The following is a 14,936-nucleotide window of genomic DNA, read 5'->3' as shown; positions in this document are numbered from 1 at the left end:
AGGAATTATCACCTCAAGTTGATGCATTGTTGATCTTTGTGTGTCTAGTAAATATACTCCGGGATTATACAATACTCATATTCTTTTGTACTCCCTTTTTAAAGAAAAAAAAATCGGCAAAATATCTCATTGGAAAAACATTATTCAACTTATTAAAAACATTATTCAACTCATTTGAGTACATTAGTACATAAAAATAATAGAAAAAGATTCCGAAAATCTTGTAAGAAAATGAAAATAACTACTTTCATGGCTTCATTAATGAAAAGGTCAAGATAATTAATATCTTCACTGTTCAGTGATCTCTGCAATGAATCGGGTCAACCAAACCCGAGAAGATCCATCATCGGTTTGCAAAACTTTCCGACTCAACTCACTCATCTCCCTCACTTTCCCCCTCATGTCGTCGTCCATATTCATAAGCTTCCTAACACCAGTCTCGACTTCCTCTGCTTTCACCAAACAATTCGCTTTCTTAAAATTCCATCGATAATCTAACTTAATCTCCACTGCTAATCCTAGTTCCTTAACTAGCGTAAACGCGTTTAATTGTTGTTCCGAGTACATCGGCCATGCACCTAGTGGGACTCCGAACCAAATACTCTCAAGTATCGAGTTCCACCCACAGTGTGACACAAACCCGCCTATTGCTTGGTGGGCCAGAACCGCGGTTTGGGGAGCCCATGGAATTATTTTCCCTCTATGGGCCGTCCGGTCTATAAAGCCTTCGGGTAAGGCATCCTCGAATATCATGTTCTCACTTGGTGCAAGACCGAATGTCCCAATCTCGACTGGTTTTCGAAGCGACCACAAAAACCGATGACCTGACCGATCTAAACCGTCTGCTATCTCCTTTACTTGTTCCGCATCAAAGGACCCCATGCTCCCGAAGCATAGGAACACTACCGAGGATTTTGGTTGACCGTCTAACCAATTAATAATGTCGTCCTCATCATTAGACGATTTAGAATCGCCATGGCTCTCTAGCGATAATAGAGGGCCCACGGGATAAATTGGAGGAACATTATCTTGGTTTTGAAAAGCTTGAATAGTGAAAGACTCCAACTCTGTAAATGAATTGACGAAAATACCCTTAGCTTCTCTATACTTTCTAGCAATATCAAAGAATAATGGAGGCCAAACACTGTCCTTCTCAACTAACAGCCAAGGCAAGACCTTAGCAGGAACCGGGTTCATAAACCCGGGTAAATCCGAAACACTTTCCGGATCATCCATCAACCCGGTGACGCTACCAATCCCTTGTTCATCCGCAATCCGTTGGAAATGTAACATGGCGTCTAAGAAGTTAGCCCCGGAGGTGAAGTAAATATAAGAAGGGATGTCTAACTCGTTTGCGACATCAATCATGGAAGCATTCATAAGGTCGAGAATGAATGCAGCGGGTTTGGATTGACGGTCCTGGACCGCTTTTTTAACTAGTGGATGTTGGAGTTGGATTACATTACCGTAGAATGCCGGGTCGGTAGGGTCGGGTGGGTTTGAGGGAGGTGGTAGAGTAATGAATTCGATTTGGTTTGAGTCGAGTTCACGTGATTGGGACTCAATGTAGGATTCAATTTTTTTGGGTTCGATGAGTGTAACGTGGTAGATTAGGACTACGATTGAGATATTCGGGTTAGTTTGGACAATGAGCTTCGCAAACTCGACTATTGAGAGTAAATGTCCCATCCCTGGTGTTGGGACAATTACTAGCTCAGTGTTGGCCATTGGATATGTTAATTTTTTTTTTTTTTTTTTTTTTTTTTTTTTGACAAACGTATGTTAAATATTTCGAAACCAAGAAGATAAGAGTATTGTAGATTTGGAGTTCTAGAGTGTGGTATATACCGGTATATATAAGGGTTAGCAGATGTGGTGGTTTGTTGAAGTCATGGCTTACGTACGGAAGTAGTCTTGGGGATCAAGGCTAGCATTGTGCATTTGTGCGGAAGTTAGTAGTCTTGGGGATCAAGTGTAGCTTTTCATGGTCCATATATGTGGGCTGGTGCTGGTGGTATCCCGCACCTAATGTCGTCTTACAAATATCTTCCGAAATTAAAATATTATTGATTGATTGGTTAGACAACGAACTTGGGGCATTTGTGATTATTTTTGAATTTGGGTACATAGTTTTGTCATATATCATCATTCTAATATCTCCAATAAGGTCGTTTCTTAAAAAACTAAAAAATGATACATTATTATTAAGAGTTGCTCTAAAAACCATTTTTGGTTAATTATGTATAAGACATGTCATTAACTACGGAGTAGAAGATAAAGGCTTACACCGTCGTTTATAAATATACAGATGGAAAAGTAAATCGTAAAAGGATGACGATGATAAAAAGAACACAATATCTCATTGAAGACGACGATATCCGTCACAAGCTTGTGACGACGGATACCGGTTCCTCTCACAAAATACCCATGAGAGGAGAGTGGGGAAGCACATGGGGGTGCTCCACCTTGTCCCCTTTCCTTTTTTGTGAGGGAGGTCTTCAGCTTGTGACGGAATTAGCCCGTCATAAGCAAGACGCTTTATAAAAAGAAACATAATGTATAAAATAAGTCTAATAATTAATAATCAAGTGGGTAAAAATTCTACGAGTGATAATTTATTTTATTAGAAAGTGAAAACAACTGAGTACATTCAATAATTAACACAAATCAAGATAAACGAGTATCTTGGTTAATTTCTGCGATGAAACGAGTCAAGGAATCGTGCGAAGATCCGTCATTGGCTTGCAAAACTTTCCTACTCTTTTGACTCATCTCATGCACTTTACTCTTCATTTTTTCGTCCATATTCATGACTTTCTTAACACCAATCTCTACTTCCTTTGCCTTCACCAAATAATTCCCCTTTTGTTTCCTCAAATCCCATCTATAATCCATTTTTATCTCCACTGATAATCCTAACTCCTTAACTAGCGTAAACGCGTTCAATTGTTGCTCCGAGTACATAGGCCATGTAGCCAATGGGACCCCGAACCATATACTCTCTAGTATCGAGTTCCACCCACAATGTGACACAAACCCACCTATTGCTTGGTGGGCTAGGACCACTACTTGGGGAGCCCATGGGATTATTTTCCCTTTATGGCCCGTCCGGTCTATAAAGCCGTCGGGCAAGGCCTCATCGAATATCATATGCTCACTTGGTAAACCGGCAACTGTACCAACTTCTGCCGGTTTTCTAAGTGACCATATGAACCGATAACCAGACCGGTCTAGGCCCTCTGCTATTTCCTTCACTTGTTCCGCATTAAAAAATCCCATGCTCCCGAAGCATAAGAACACTACTGAAGCCTTTGGCTGACCGTCTAACCAATTTACTATAAACTCTTCATCATTAGACGGTTTAGAATCGTCTAACGATAAAATCGGCCCAACAGGATAAATTGTAGGAACGTGTTCTTGTCTTTGTAAGACATCGATGGTGTTAGCTCCCAATTCCGTAAATGAATTGACAAGAATACCCTTGGCTTCTCTAAATCTTCTTACGTGATCAATGATTTTTTTAGGCCAAATACTGTCCTTATCAATAAACACCGAAGGCAAGACCTTATTAGGTACCGGGTTCGTAAACCCGGGTAGATCCAGCTCGCTTTCCGGGTCATCCGTTAACAAGGTGACGTCAACAATTCCTTGTTCATCCGCAACCTCTTGGAAATGTAACATGGTGTGTAACAAGTTAGCACCAGCAGTGAAGTAAATATAAGAAGGGATGCGTAACTCGTTAGCAATATCAATCATGGATGCATTCATAAGGTCGAGGACAAATGCGGCCGGTTTTGATGGACGGTCTTGGACCGCTTTCCTGATTAAAGGATTTTGGAGGTGGATGAAAGTTAGGTAAAGGGCGGGATCAGGTGGGTTTGAGAGGGGTGGTAGAGTAATGAAGTCGATTTGGTCAGGGTCGAGTTCACGTGACTGGGACTCAATGTAAGAGTTAATTTGTGTAGGTTCGTTGATAACAAAGTGGTAAATTAGGAATATAATTGAAATGTTAGGGTTAGTTCGAACAATGAGTTTAGCGAACTCAACTGTTGAGAGCAAATGGCCCATCGCCGGTGTAGGCACAAATATTAGCTCAGTTTTTGTCATTTAATTTGAACACAAATTCTCATATTGAAGACATGACATATCCGTCACAAGCTTGTGACGGATACCACTTTACCTCACAATGTACCCACTTTTTTTCTCTCTGCAACACTATTCATGTGGTCTCCTTTCTCCACTAACCCATTTTGTTACCATTTTATCTCACAAAATATCCGCCACAAATGGTAACCCGTCACAAGGGAGACCAATTGTAATTTGAATTGTTTTTGGAAAGGTGATTTAATGAAACTTGGTCATTTGCCTATCATAAGTAGGCTGATAGTACTATGGAAAATAGTATGTTAGATAATGGAAAGGTGCAAGTTGTGGTTTGTTAAAGGATAGCACAAAATCTCATTGAAGACGGGCGATATTCGTCACAAGCTTGTGACGGATACCGTTTCCTCTCACAAAATAGCCATTGAGAGGTGAGTGGGAAGCACATAGAGGGTGCCTTACCTTGTCCCCTCTCCTTTTTTGTGAGAAGTCTTCAGTTTGTGACGGGATTAGCCCGTCACAAACAAGACGCTTTGAAAGTATAGTTATTTGGCGAAAAAGGACAATAGCCACTTGCGTAGTGCGTAGTAGTTCCGTTCATGTTACCCACTATTGATTGCAGTAAAGATCACCTTTTTTTACTTTTATGTCTCATCTCGTGTCCCATTCCTTTAAAATCTTGACACATCACACTTGAAATAATAAAAATGGTAATATTATACTCCCTTCTATTCTAAATAACTGTCCCATTTGCTATTTCCGTCTATTCACATAACTGTCTCATTTGCCATATTTGGACATGGTTTTTACTTTCCTACCCTTAGCTCTTTTTTTTATTTACCACCCCAACCACCCATAACCCATCATATTCAATACTTTTCATTATTTAACTCATATATTCTTACCCCTATACAATACTTTCCATTATTTTAACTATATTCCTTAATTTTCGTGTCATTGTCCAAATGGGACACTTATTCGGAATAGGAGGGAGTATATCAAAGTGCTAATGTGTCATTAGGAGAGGTGATGGCACACAAGATGAGACATAAAATGGGACAGAGGATCTGCTCTGTATTGATTGGCAGTTTGGCACTAAAATGGATTCTCCTAATTCTTTCTTTCCATTTTCTCTTATATAATTTCTATAAATAATAAATTTCCATTTCACTTCTATTTTTTCTTTATTTTTATGCGTAAATTTAGAATCGTTAAATTTTGCTAAAATACAATCCGGACCATTGATAGAAACTTGCCTCTCCATTTCTTTTTGGGAAATGGAGAGAAAATGGACCGGTTTGACACGCAGTTGATAAAATAAGACACAAATTTCAGAAATTTGTGACTGACAATATTAGTTACAAATTTGTAACGGGTCAAATAAAATATATATAAGAAGACTTGCTAAAATCGCGATTCGGATCGTAGGATTGTACGATCCTACGATCCAAAAAGTGGAAAACGATTCAAATCCTCGTAGGATCGTTTTGGTGGTAGGATCGGTACATGATCGGTCAGGATCAGGTAAGATCGCATAGGATCGTACAAGATCGTGTAGGATTGATGGTGGGATCGTAAAATGTTTATTTGTATTACAAATTTGTGAGGTGGTTGTTCTTCTATACTTACAATTCTAAATTAAAGGTATATGTAATATACTTATATGATTATTAAGACTTTCATGTCATTAAATAAACTTTTAACATTATACAACACAAATTATACCAAATTGTTTACATAAACTTGTTTATCCAAGCTATTTGTAGGATCTTACGATCCTACGATTCGATCCTGCGATTCGATCCTACCACCCCTCTTCGATTCAAAGTAGAATCCCGATCCTGACAACATTGGAAGACCTACTGTGATTTACTCTCCAATAAGAAAGCGATAAATGATAATCATTAAATCTTAGTATATTGTAAAAGATGAATTCTATTAAGTCGCTCGAATGTTCTTAATGGGTTGTATTTAAGGAAATAAATGAGAAAATAAGTTCTTAGTATATATCACTAGGTTTCAGTTATATACACTCCCTGCGAGTTTCTCATTTCTTCCCTTTTTTTTTGTGCACAAGATTTAAGAAAATGAATTTGGATCACACAAAACACGCAACCCCACATGCATGCAATTAAATTTGAACCACACAAAACACTAAGCTCACATCCAAAAAGGGAAAGATGGAATAAAAGTTGACTTGAATGAAAAAGGAAATAGGGAAGAAATGAGAGACTTATAGGGACTATTTAATACTCCCTCTTAGTCGCTCATTTCTTCCATCTTTATTTCCCTTTTTCATGGTAGTCGGATTTTCTTCCCTCTTTCCTTTTTTTTCCATCAATTCAATTGTTAACCAAACACCTTTGCACACAAGCAATGTGATAAAAGATTTAAAAATCAGTCAGTAATTTTGGCAGGGTAAGCTCGTTCTCGAGAGCTATGTTTAAGCGACATTGCTCAAGACATCTTTGATAAAACAACCCAACCAATGATAAGATGATCCTCCATTTTCTAAAGCTTTTCTAGCTTTGTCACTTATGTTCTTCACATTTACCTTCATCTTCTCATCCATACTCATCAATTTCTTAATTCCCTCTTCAATCTCCATAGCTTTCACTACAAATTTGGCTTCTCCGGTCATCCAATCCATACTATAATCCATTCGTATCTCCACGGCAAGTTCAAGCTCCTTAACCAACTCGAAGGCATTCAATTGTTGTTCAGCATACATTGGCCACGCACCAATGGGGACATTAAACCACATACTCTCCAATGTCGAGTTCCATCCACAATGTGACACAAATCCACCAACTGCACGGTGGGCCAACACATCGACTTGTGGTGCCCACCCTATAATCTTACCTCTCTTGGCTATGCGATCTAGAAACCCTACAGGAAGGGCCTCTAAGAAGGTCTCGTTGTCGCTAGGGGCCCCAGGGTTGCTAGGTGTTGGCGGCCTTCGAAGGGCCCACAAAAATCGATGACCAGATCGTTCAAGACCGTTGGCTATTTCCTTAACCTGTTCCTCACCAAAGCTTCCCATACTCCCAAAACAAAGGAACACCACCGAGGATTCAGGTTGATCATCCAGCCACTTCGTGATCGACTCCTTATCCTTATCATGGGACCCACCTCCACTTTTAAGCTCCATAATGGGACCCACCGGGTAAACGGGTGGGATAGTTTTGTCCTTACTATTATGCAACGATTGAAAAGCAAACGATTCAAGCTCCACGTACGAATTGACCAAAATACCCTTCATTCTTCTAAACTGCCTCCCGAAATTAAGAATCATGTCACTCCCCCACTCATATTTAAAAACCGCGGGAATATTTTTACTCGTAACCGGGTTTTTAAACCCAGGTACGATAAAAGAACCCGCCGGATCACTAATCTTCATGGAAAAATCACGGGTATTGAGCCCATGTCCCTTGGCCCATGACTGAGCCCAAAACACAAAATTCAAGAACGAAGCTCCAGAAGTACAGTAAACATAAGAAGGCACACGTAGCTCATCGGCAATATCCGCGAATTTGGTGCAAAAGATGTCAAGAACAAACCCTATTGGCTTGGGCAACCCGACCTTGACCCGCTCATTGAATACCTCTTCGACCATCGGCTTGTGTAGGTCAACGACCGTCATGAAGAAGTCGGGTGAAGAGGGGTTCGGCGGGTTAGTTAGGGTCGGGAGAGATACAAACACGAGTCGGTTTGGGTACGGATTGTTACGTGATTCTGAGTCGATGTAGGCTTTAAGTTTAGACGAATGGGTTGGAAGGGTTATTACAAGGATAGTAATGGAAATAGATTTATTTGTTTCGAGTAACAATTTGGCTAATTGCACGGTGGAAATTAGGTGGCCCACTCCTGGGGCGGGAATAAACACTAGCTCAGCTGGATTATTGCTCATGATTATACCCGTATTAGTAATTAGTGTGTAGGATTATTAGATAAATGAAAAGATTATACTCGTAGTATATATAGTGGTTGTATGCAAACTTAAGGGAGGAGGATGCGCGCACGATTGCATGGAATGTTTCTCTTTCTCAAGGATGAATGGTAGGGCAGTAGATGATGTCAGGAATGAGGCGAATGTACGATAACATGATACACTTTCTCGCTTTGTGATGATCCATAATTGTATTGTAAAACCTTACTCCCTCCGTCTCGGTCATTTGTTATCTATTCAGGTGGCACAAAGACCAAAAAAATGAGAAAAAGAAGAGAAAAATAATGATAACTAAAGGAGCTATCTCACATGTCCACTTGCCCATATCACATACCCCACTTGTCCACTTGCCTAAATTTACCAAAAGTAGAAATAGATAACAAATGAGTGATATACACCAAAAAGGAAATAGATAACAATTGACCGGGACGAAGGGAGTATTTGATAAATAGTTAAATGAAGTTATCTAAGAATTTTTCTTAATATATTAGCGTATTTTTTGTCTTTTTGGAGGAAATGTTAATTTTGTTGTTTTGATTATAGGGGTCATTGTTTTACCTTTTCAACATAGGAATATAAACAAATGATATTTTCTATTTTTTTTTTGTGAAAAAATGACATTTTCTAGTTGACAGAGTATAAAAAATGACATTAATAACTAATTAAAATAACCACTCGGCCACTTTCAATAACAAAAGGGGATTTTTTTTTGTTTCAACATCAACAAAGCTTGGACTTGATTTACTACCGAAAAAAAAAAAGGTCACCTAAAATTCACATCTACTCCGTAATTCAATAATAATTATTATTTCAAATAAAATTGAAATTGATTTTTTACCAACTATAACCCTGGCTTATACTCCCATAGAAAATACGAAAATGGATTATGTACTGTCTTTTTTATTTGTAAAATATAGGTACACGTCATCATTTTTTGCTTTTTTCTTGGGTTTTTAGCTAAGTCATTGTGCTGAACATCGACTTAACACGGATCAATTATTAAAAGAACATAGCAAGCCGTTGTCTCAAACAGCGACTTTCCAAAATTACGGAGTAGTTGTAAAGGACAACTAGAAATCAGAGAATAAACAAAATGTAATGAAGCGGACATAGAATTTCTAATTTTAGTTTGAAATAATAAGCGCTAGATTTTCGTAATAAGTTTACATTTCAACCTCATTTAATCAAAGAGAAATAAATAATTAGGATGAAAGGATTATATCTTCGTTGATATCTGCGAAGAAACGAATCAACGATTCGTGAGAAGATCCGCCATTGGCTTGCAATACTTTCCTGCTCAACTCATTCATCTCCCTCACTTTCGCCCTCATTTCGTTGTCCATGCTCATGAGCTTCCTAACACCAGCCTCTACTTCCTCTGCCTTCACCAAATAATTCCCCTTTTGTTTTTTCATATCCCATCTATAATCTATTTTAATCTCCACTGCTAATCCTAGCTCCTTAACTAGCGTAAACGCGTTTAATTGTTGCTCCGCGTACATTGGCCATGTAGCCAATGGGACACCGAACCAAATGCTCTCAAGTATCGAATTCCAACCACAATGCGACACAAACCCGCCTATTGCTTGGTGGGCTAGCACCGCGACTTGTGGAGCCCATGGGATAATTTTCCCTTTATGAGCCGTCCGGTCTATAAAGCCTTCGGGTAAGGCATCATCGAATATCATATGCTCACTTGGTAAACCACCGTTTCTGCTGACTAGGACCGGTTTTCGAAGTGACCATAAGAAACGATGACCCGAACGGTCTAGACCGTCCGCTATCTCCTTTACTTGTTCCGTGTCAAAACAACCCATGCTCCCGAAGCATAGGAATACTACAGAGGATTTCGGTTGACCGTCTAACCAACTAATGATACTCTCTTCATCATTATTAGACGATTTTGAATCGCCACGGCCCTCTAACGATAGAATTGGCCCCACAGGATAAATTGTAGGAACGTTTTCTTGGCTTTGTAAAACATGGATAGCGGAAGACTCTAATTCCGCAAATGAATTGACAAGAATACCCTTGGCTTCTCTAAACCTTCTAGCAAGATCAATCATTTTAGAAGCCCACACACCATCCTTATCAAGCAACATCCAAGGTAAAACCTTAGTAGGTACCGGGTTTATAAACCCGGGTATATCCGAAACGCTATCCGGATCATCCATCAACCCGGTGACGTCAGCAATCCCTTGTTCATCCGCAATCTCTTGGAAATGTAACATGGTGTGTAAGAAGTTAGCCCCTGAAGTGAAGTAAATATAAGAAGGAATGTGTAATTCCTTAGCAATATCAATCATGGAAACATTGATAAGATCAAGGACGAAGGCAGCGGGTTTGGAATGGCGGTCCTGGACCGCTTTCTTGACAAGGGAATTCTGACGCAGGATTACGGTGCCAAGAAAGTTGGGGTCAGAGGAATCAGGTGGGTTGGAGAGAGGTGGTAAAGTAATAAAGACGATTTGGGTCGGGTCGACTTCGAGTGACTGTGAGTCAATGTAGGATTGAATTTTGGTTGACTCGTTGATTTCAATGTGGTAGATTAGGACTACAATTGAGATGTTCAGGTTGGTTCGAACAATGAGCTTAGCGAACTCGACCGTCGAGAGCAAATGCCCCATCCCTGGTGTAGGCACAATTACTAGCTCCGTTTTGGTCATTGGATCTGTTTTTTTTTTTTAAAAAAAAAAATTGTTGAATGGTTTGAATGAATTGAATCTAAGAAAATACGATAAGTGAAACTTGGTTGGTCACTTCAATTCCATGTACACAACTGTAGTGTCTAGTTATACAAGAACAACAGTGCAAGTTGTGGTTTTGTTGAAGTCGTGGATCATGGCTCGCGTGGGAAACGAGTCTTGGGACAAAGACAAACATTGTTGCGCAAAAGCCAAATTCTTGTGTACGGACATTAAACCACAGACTCGATCACCAACGTGAAAATATTTTACTTATTGTTACTTTTTTATTGAGAGAAAATTAAAATTAAATGTTCGCTTGTAAATAGTGTACAAAATAGAAAGAAATAAAGTGAAATTGAATGGAGAAAGTACAATACAATATACTCCCTCATATTCTACATAAACTTTCCTCTTTCGTTTTTCATCTATTCACAATATCTTCCCTATTTTCTTATTTAGTAAAATTTTATACTTATTTTAATCACCTTACCCCACAACAATACTCCACCTCACCCCACAACAATACTTATTTTAATCAACTCACCCACAATAATACCCCACAATACCTTCACTCTCTCCAATTACCAAACCCCACTATAATACTTTACCTTATTTTAATCCCTCTCATTAATTTTAGTGTCACCCATGAATAGGGAGGTTTATCTAAAATAGGAGCGAGTATATTCGACCATTGGGGCCGCCCCTATAATATTCCCTCTTTGGTTCGTGTGATCAAGAAACACTTCAAGAAGTTCCTGTTGGGGTGGCCAACCCAAATTCCACATTGAAATTAATAAAAGAAAAGTTCTACCTAGCTAGATTATAACTTTTATAAGAGACCCACAATTTCATTAGTATGAGGCCTTTTAGAAATGAGGCAAAATACAAAACCGTGCGGGTTAGGCTCAAAGCGGCAATATCATCCGAATGGTGATGGTGATGGAGTTGTGGAGGCGGCAGTCCCAGCAGTTCCCGTCTCGTTGTCTCTACGAGACACCAACCTTCCCTAGGAGATGAGTCTCCGATCCTCAGGGGATGAGGCTCCAATATTTGGTCACTGAATTTACAAGTTTTATTAATTAATTGAAGTGTCAAAGTTAAGAGATACCACGTGTATTTTCGTAAAATATAATGGTTTGTATTGAAGTCATGGCTTACGTGGTAAGGAGTCTATCTTGGGGCAGTGAAATAAAAAAACATAATTTTTGTTGATACATGAGAATTTAAAATTCACAGGCAAACTACGACTTCGTTTTGACTAGTTAAGTGACCATCTGTCTAAAAGAAGAAGCTTTTCATGTTTCATACGACTAAAATAAAACACAAGATTAGGCTGGGAATAGAGTCGTTGTCTACTTATGCAAGACTACTAAGGAAAAGTTACGTACTGATATTGTAACTTGGGTAGTGTAATTAACTGTATTTAATTTGATTTAGTTTAGCTTGAATTATAACACGGTCAATTACATCCGATTAAAATGAAAAGGTTCTTAATCGGAAAATTATGTAGTACTTTTGAGATTTGTTATCTTACACATGATATATACTCTCTTTTTGCATTAGAAAATTTTGTCTCACTGCTATATTTATTGTTTATAAATTTGGAAATGTGATTTTGCTTTGAAAAAAAAATCCGTTTTTGAAGCTCCTCGATCCTTGTTAAGAGTTTTAGTCATCAGCGGTCATGGTTTTTTTTTTATTAACAAGGACAAGAATTACACGCAAAGTGGTTGTTCCGGGTGTAATTCCAGAGCAGATATTCGTTGCCACCCGTTGCTTGTAGAATGATGTCCTTGTTTGAATCCTTCTTGTCTTTATCGTTCCTCTCGGCCTCTCCTGCAACAATGAACGAACTGAGGGCTTGGCTTTGTGCCAAGCGTACTCACTCCGACGCTCAAGTCAGTAACTTAGGGGATAAGTTGTTCCTTGGCTAAATGTATATTGTAGAGAGATAAGGAAGATTATACAGGATGAATAGTGTTTTTAGGTTAAGATGTGGATCCTTTCCTCAATGAAGGTTGAGGAGTATTTATAGACTTTCACCTTTTGTCACGTAGTGGCCAAGTGGCTAGCAGGTGGAAAGACTGATCTACCCCTCGGCCGAGGGACCTATGGCAGGCCGGCGGGCCCTGTAGACTCACCGCCGAGGGGTCTTGGATGTGAGTACGCGGGTATGTGCCCCCGGGCAAGTTGTCATGCCGAGACCCAGCCGACAGCCGATGGGCCGATCGGCTAGGCTCGCTAAGCCGTTGACTTCTTTGTGGATATCTTTGACCTTGCTCAATATGTTGACTTGGTCGGCGGTGCAGAATATGCCCCATCAATTTGCCCCAGCCGTAGTCTATGCCGTGGTATGGGCTCCGATGTACGTTTGAGCGTATATTCTGCGCAAGTAATTTGTAAAAAATTTTCTGTATCGGCTTCTTCTGCGGCGGCTTCTTTCACCTCGGCCTGGTATTCTTAGGCCGTACCATATCCCCCCTCCGCATGGATGCGTAAAGGGCATCCGATGTGGAAAAGAAAGTGACGCTGGCCGAGACCAGGGTTGAGAGTGCCGATTGTTTTTGATTGCCCCCGGCCGGCGCTACTTAGCTTGGTTGATCATGTGGCCGGCGGAGAACAGATGCTTGGGAATTTGTTGAGGAAGGTGAATAGGCGGAGAGATACGAATGGGCGTGTTGAAGACGCTTGGTCACTGTTGCATTGATTGACGTTCGACTGTTGCAACGATTGACATCCCGTGGTTGCATGTCCGACACGTGTCTGCATGCTGATTGGTTGACGCTTCATGGGCTGTTCTCTGATTGGTCCTTCTTCATGGGCTTTTCCTATAAATAGGGCAGTTATCCGTGAAATTGGCCACCAATTTCATTCTCCAAAATTTTCTTCTCTAAACTTTCAAGGGTTTCATTGTCTTCTAATTTTCAGAGTTGTTACTCCGGCTGGTGTTTTTCTTCAAGGTAAACAAACAAACTTTCCAATTTCTTAACTCTGTAAGTTATTATTGTAAACATGTCTTCTGCCGATGCCGGGCCTAGCAAACCGACGCGAGGGGGTTCCCCGTCGCGTCTTGATGAGGAGGAGAAGTTGGACGCCCTCCCGATAAGGCACGGGGGCCCTAGGTCTCCTTCTCCCGAAGTCGATCCTCGAATTTTGGAGGAATGAGAGGATGACTCTGATGTCGATGATGACGCGAGACGATTTTGGCGATGATCTTTGAAGAGGCTCGTCCCAAAGAGGGGAGGCGATGCGTTATGGATCACGGTGACGTCGTAAGGTACTCGTTGACCGAGCTTGGACCCATAAGTTGGCTAGTTGTTCCGGTGAGACATTTTTCGAGGGCCATTTCTTTTTTGGCAGGGGATACAAGATTGTTATCCCTGAGGAGGGTCAGGCCGTCTGTTGCCCTCCGCCGGGCCATACCGGCGTATACATGCGACACTTGGAGTACGGGCTCGGTTTCCGCCGAATGAGTACGTCATGGCCATCATTAAAGCTATGAACGTCGTGTGGCCCAACCGCATCCGTTGGCCATGAGGACGATAGTCGGCTTTGTGTGGCTTTGTCTCTTCAAGGGGAGGCCCGACGGTGAATTTATTCCGCCGGCTTCATTATCTCCAGCCGTCAATCTCGGCGCGTCGGTTGGTACGGTGTGCACACGGAGAAAGGTTATGTCTCTGTTGACAAACTTACTTCTTGCAAAGATTGGAGAGATCGGTGGTTATATGTTAAGGTAGGATGACTATCCGCCCCCTCTCCTTTCAAAGCACCAAGTGAATTTGCGGTGTGAGACTAAGGCGGAGCATGACGGATGGGTCACCGGAAGAAGCTCAAGATGGATGCCAGCAAGGTCCTTCTTAAAGAGGATGAGAAAGCGCGATGAGGCTTTTGAGGCGGACAAGGGTGGGGTGCCGAAAAAATGGATTCCCCCAACGCAGATCATTCTTCAGGATGAGCCGCTCTGCCATGTCGGCCTCATACCGGCCCTAGCACAGAGTGAGTGGGGTCGGTATGAGGCCCATCACCGCTCTTAATGTTCCTGTTTTTCGAACTTCGATTTATTTCTTCTACTTAATTCTTGCTTTTATTTCTTTCGCAGACTACTTTGGACCGGATTTGTCTGAGGATATCCTCCGGAGAATGGGGCTGCACAAAGACAAAACCGTTGCTAACTTGCATCCCAAGGCTCTGACCCATGA

At 40.7% G+C, this 14,936-nt stretch overlaps 4 protein-coding genes across 4 annotated transcripts; all 4 read right to left on the bottom strand.

The window, feature by feature from the left end:
* Positions 1–129: 129 nt before the first annotated feature.
* Positions 130–1,920, bottom strand: LOC141622178 (anthocyanidin 3-O-glucosyltransferase 2-like). Its single transcript, XM_074438236.1, has one exon. It carries the CDS (start codon positions 1,726–1,728, stop codon positions 289–291), a length of 1,440 nt encoding a protein of 479 aa, XP_074294337.1. The 5' UTR covers positions 1,729–1,920; the 3' UTR covers positions 130–288.
* Positions 1,921–2,632: 712 nt separating this feature from the next.
* On the bottom strand, positions 2,633–4,109 carry LOC141622177 (UDP-glycosyltransferase 71A16-like). The gene has a single exon (XM_074438235.1). It carries the CDS (start codon positions 4,105–4,107, stop codon positions 2,668–2,670), a length of 1,440 nt encoding a protein of 479 aa, XP_074294336.1. The 5' UTR covers positions 4,108–4,109; the 3' UTR covers positions 2,633–2,667.
* A 2,314-nt stretch (positions 4,110–6,423) lies between these two features.
* On the bottom strand, positions 6,424–8,162 carry LOC141621131 (anthocyanidin 3-O-glucosyltransferase 2-like). Its single transcript, XM_074437827.1, has one exon. It carries the CDS (start codon positions 8,009–8,011, stop codon positions 6,545–6,547), a length of 1,467 nt encoding a protein of 488 aa, XP_074293928.1. The 5' UTR covers positions 8,012–8,162; the 3' UTR covers positions 6,424–6,544.
* A 745-nt stretch (positions 8,163–8,907) lies between these two features.
* On the bottom strand, positions 8,908–10,789 carry LOC141621128 (anthocyanidin 3-O-glucosyltransferase 2-like). Its single transcript, XM_074437825.1, has one exon. The coding sequence runs from the start codon at positions 10,714–10,716 to the stop codon at positions 9,253–9,255; it is 1,464 nt and encodes a 487-aa protein (XP_074293926.1). The 5' UTR covers positions 10,717–10,789; the 3' UTR covers positions 8,908–9,252.
* Positions 10,790–14,936: the final 4,147 nt, after the last annotated feature.

The sequence above is a fragment of the Silene latifolia genome, chromosome X (genome assembly GCF_048544455.1).
Source record: "Silene latifolia isolate original U9 population chromosome X, ASM4854445v1, whole genome shotgun sequence".
NCBI classification, from domain to species: domain Eukaryota; kingdom Viridiplantae; phylum Streptophyta; class Magnoliopsida; order Caryophyllales; family Caryophyllaceae; genus Silene; species Silene latifolia.
This window is presented reverse-complemented; position numbering and strand designations above follow the sequence as displayed.

Coding starts and splice junctions, on each gene's coding strand:
- LOC141621131 (XM_074437827.1), bottom strand. CDS start 8,011: ATGAGCAATAATCCAGCTGAGCTAGTGTTTATTCCCGCCCCAGGAGTG.
- LOC141622178 (XM_074438236.1), bottom strand. CDS start 1,728: ATGGCCAACACTGAGCTAGTAATTGTCCCAACACCAGGGATGGGACAT.
- LOC141621128 (XM_074437825.1), bottom strand. CDS start 10,716: ATGACCAAAACGGAGCTAGTAATTGTGCCTACACCAGGGATGGGGCAT.
- LOC141622177 (XM_074438235.1), bottom strand. CDS start 4,107: ATGACAAAAACTGAGCTAATATTTGTGCCTACACCGGCGATGGGCCAT.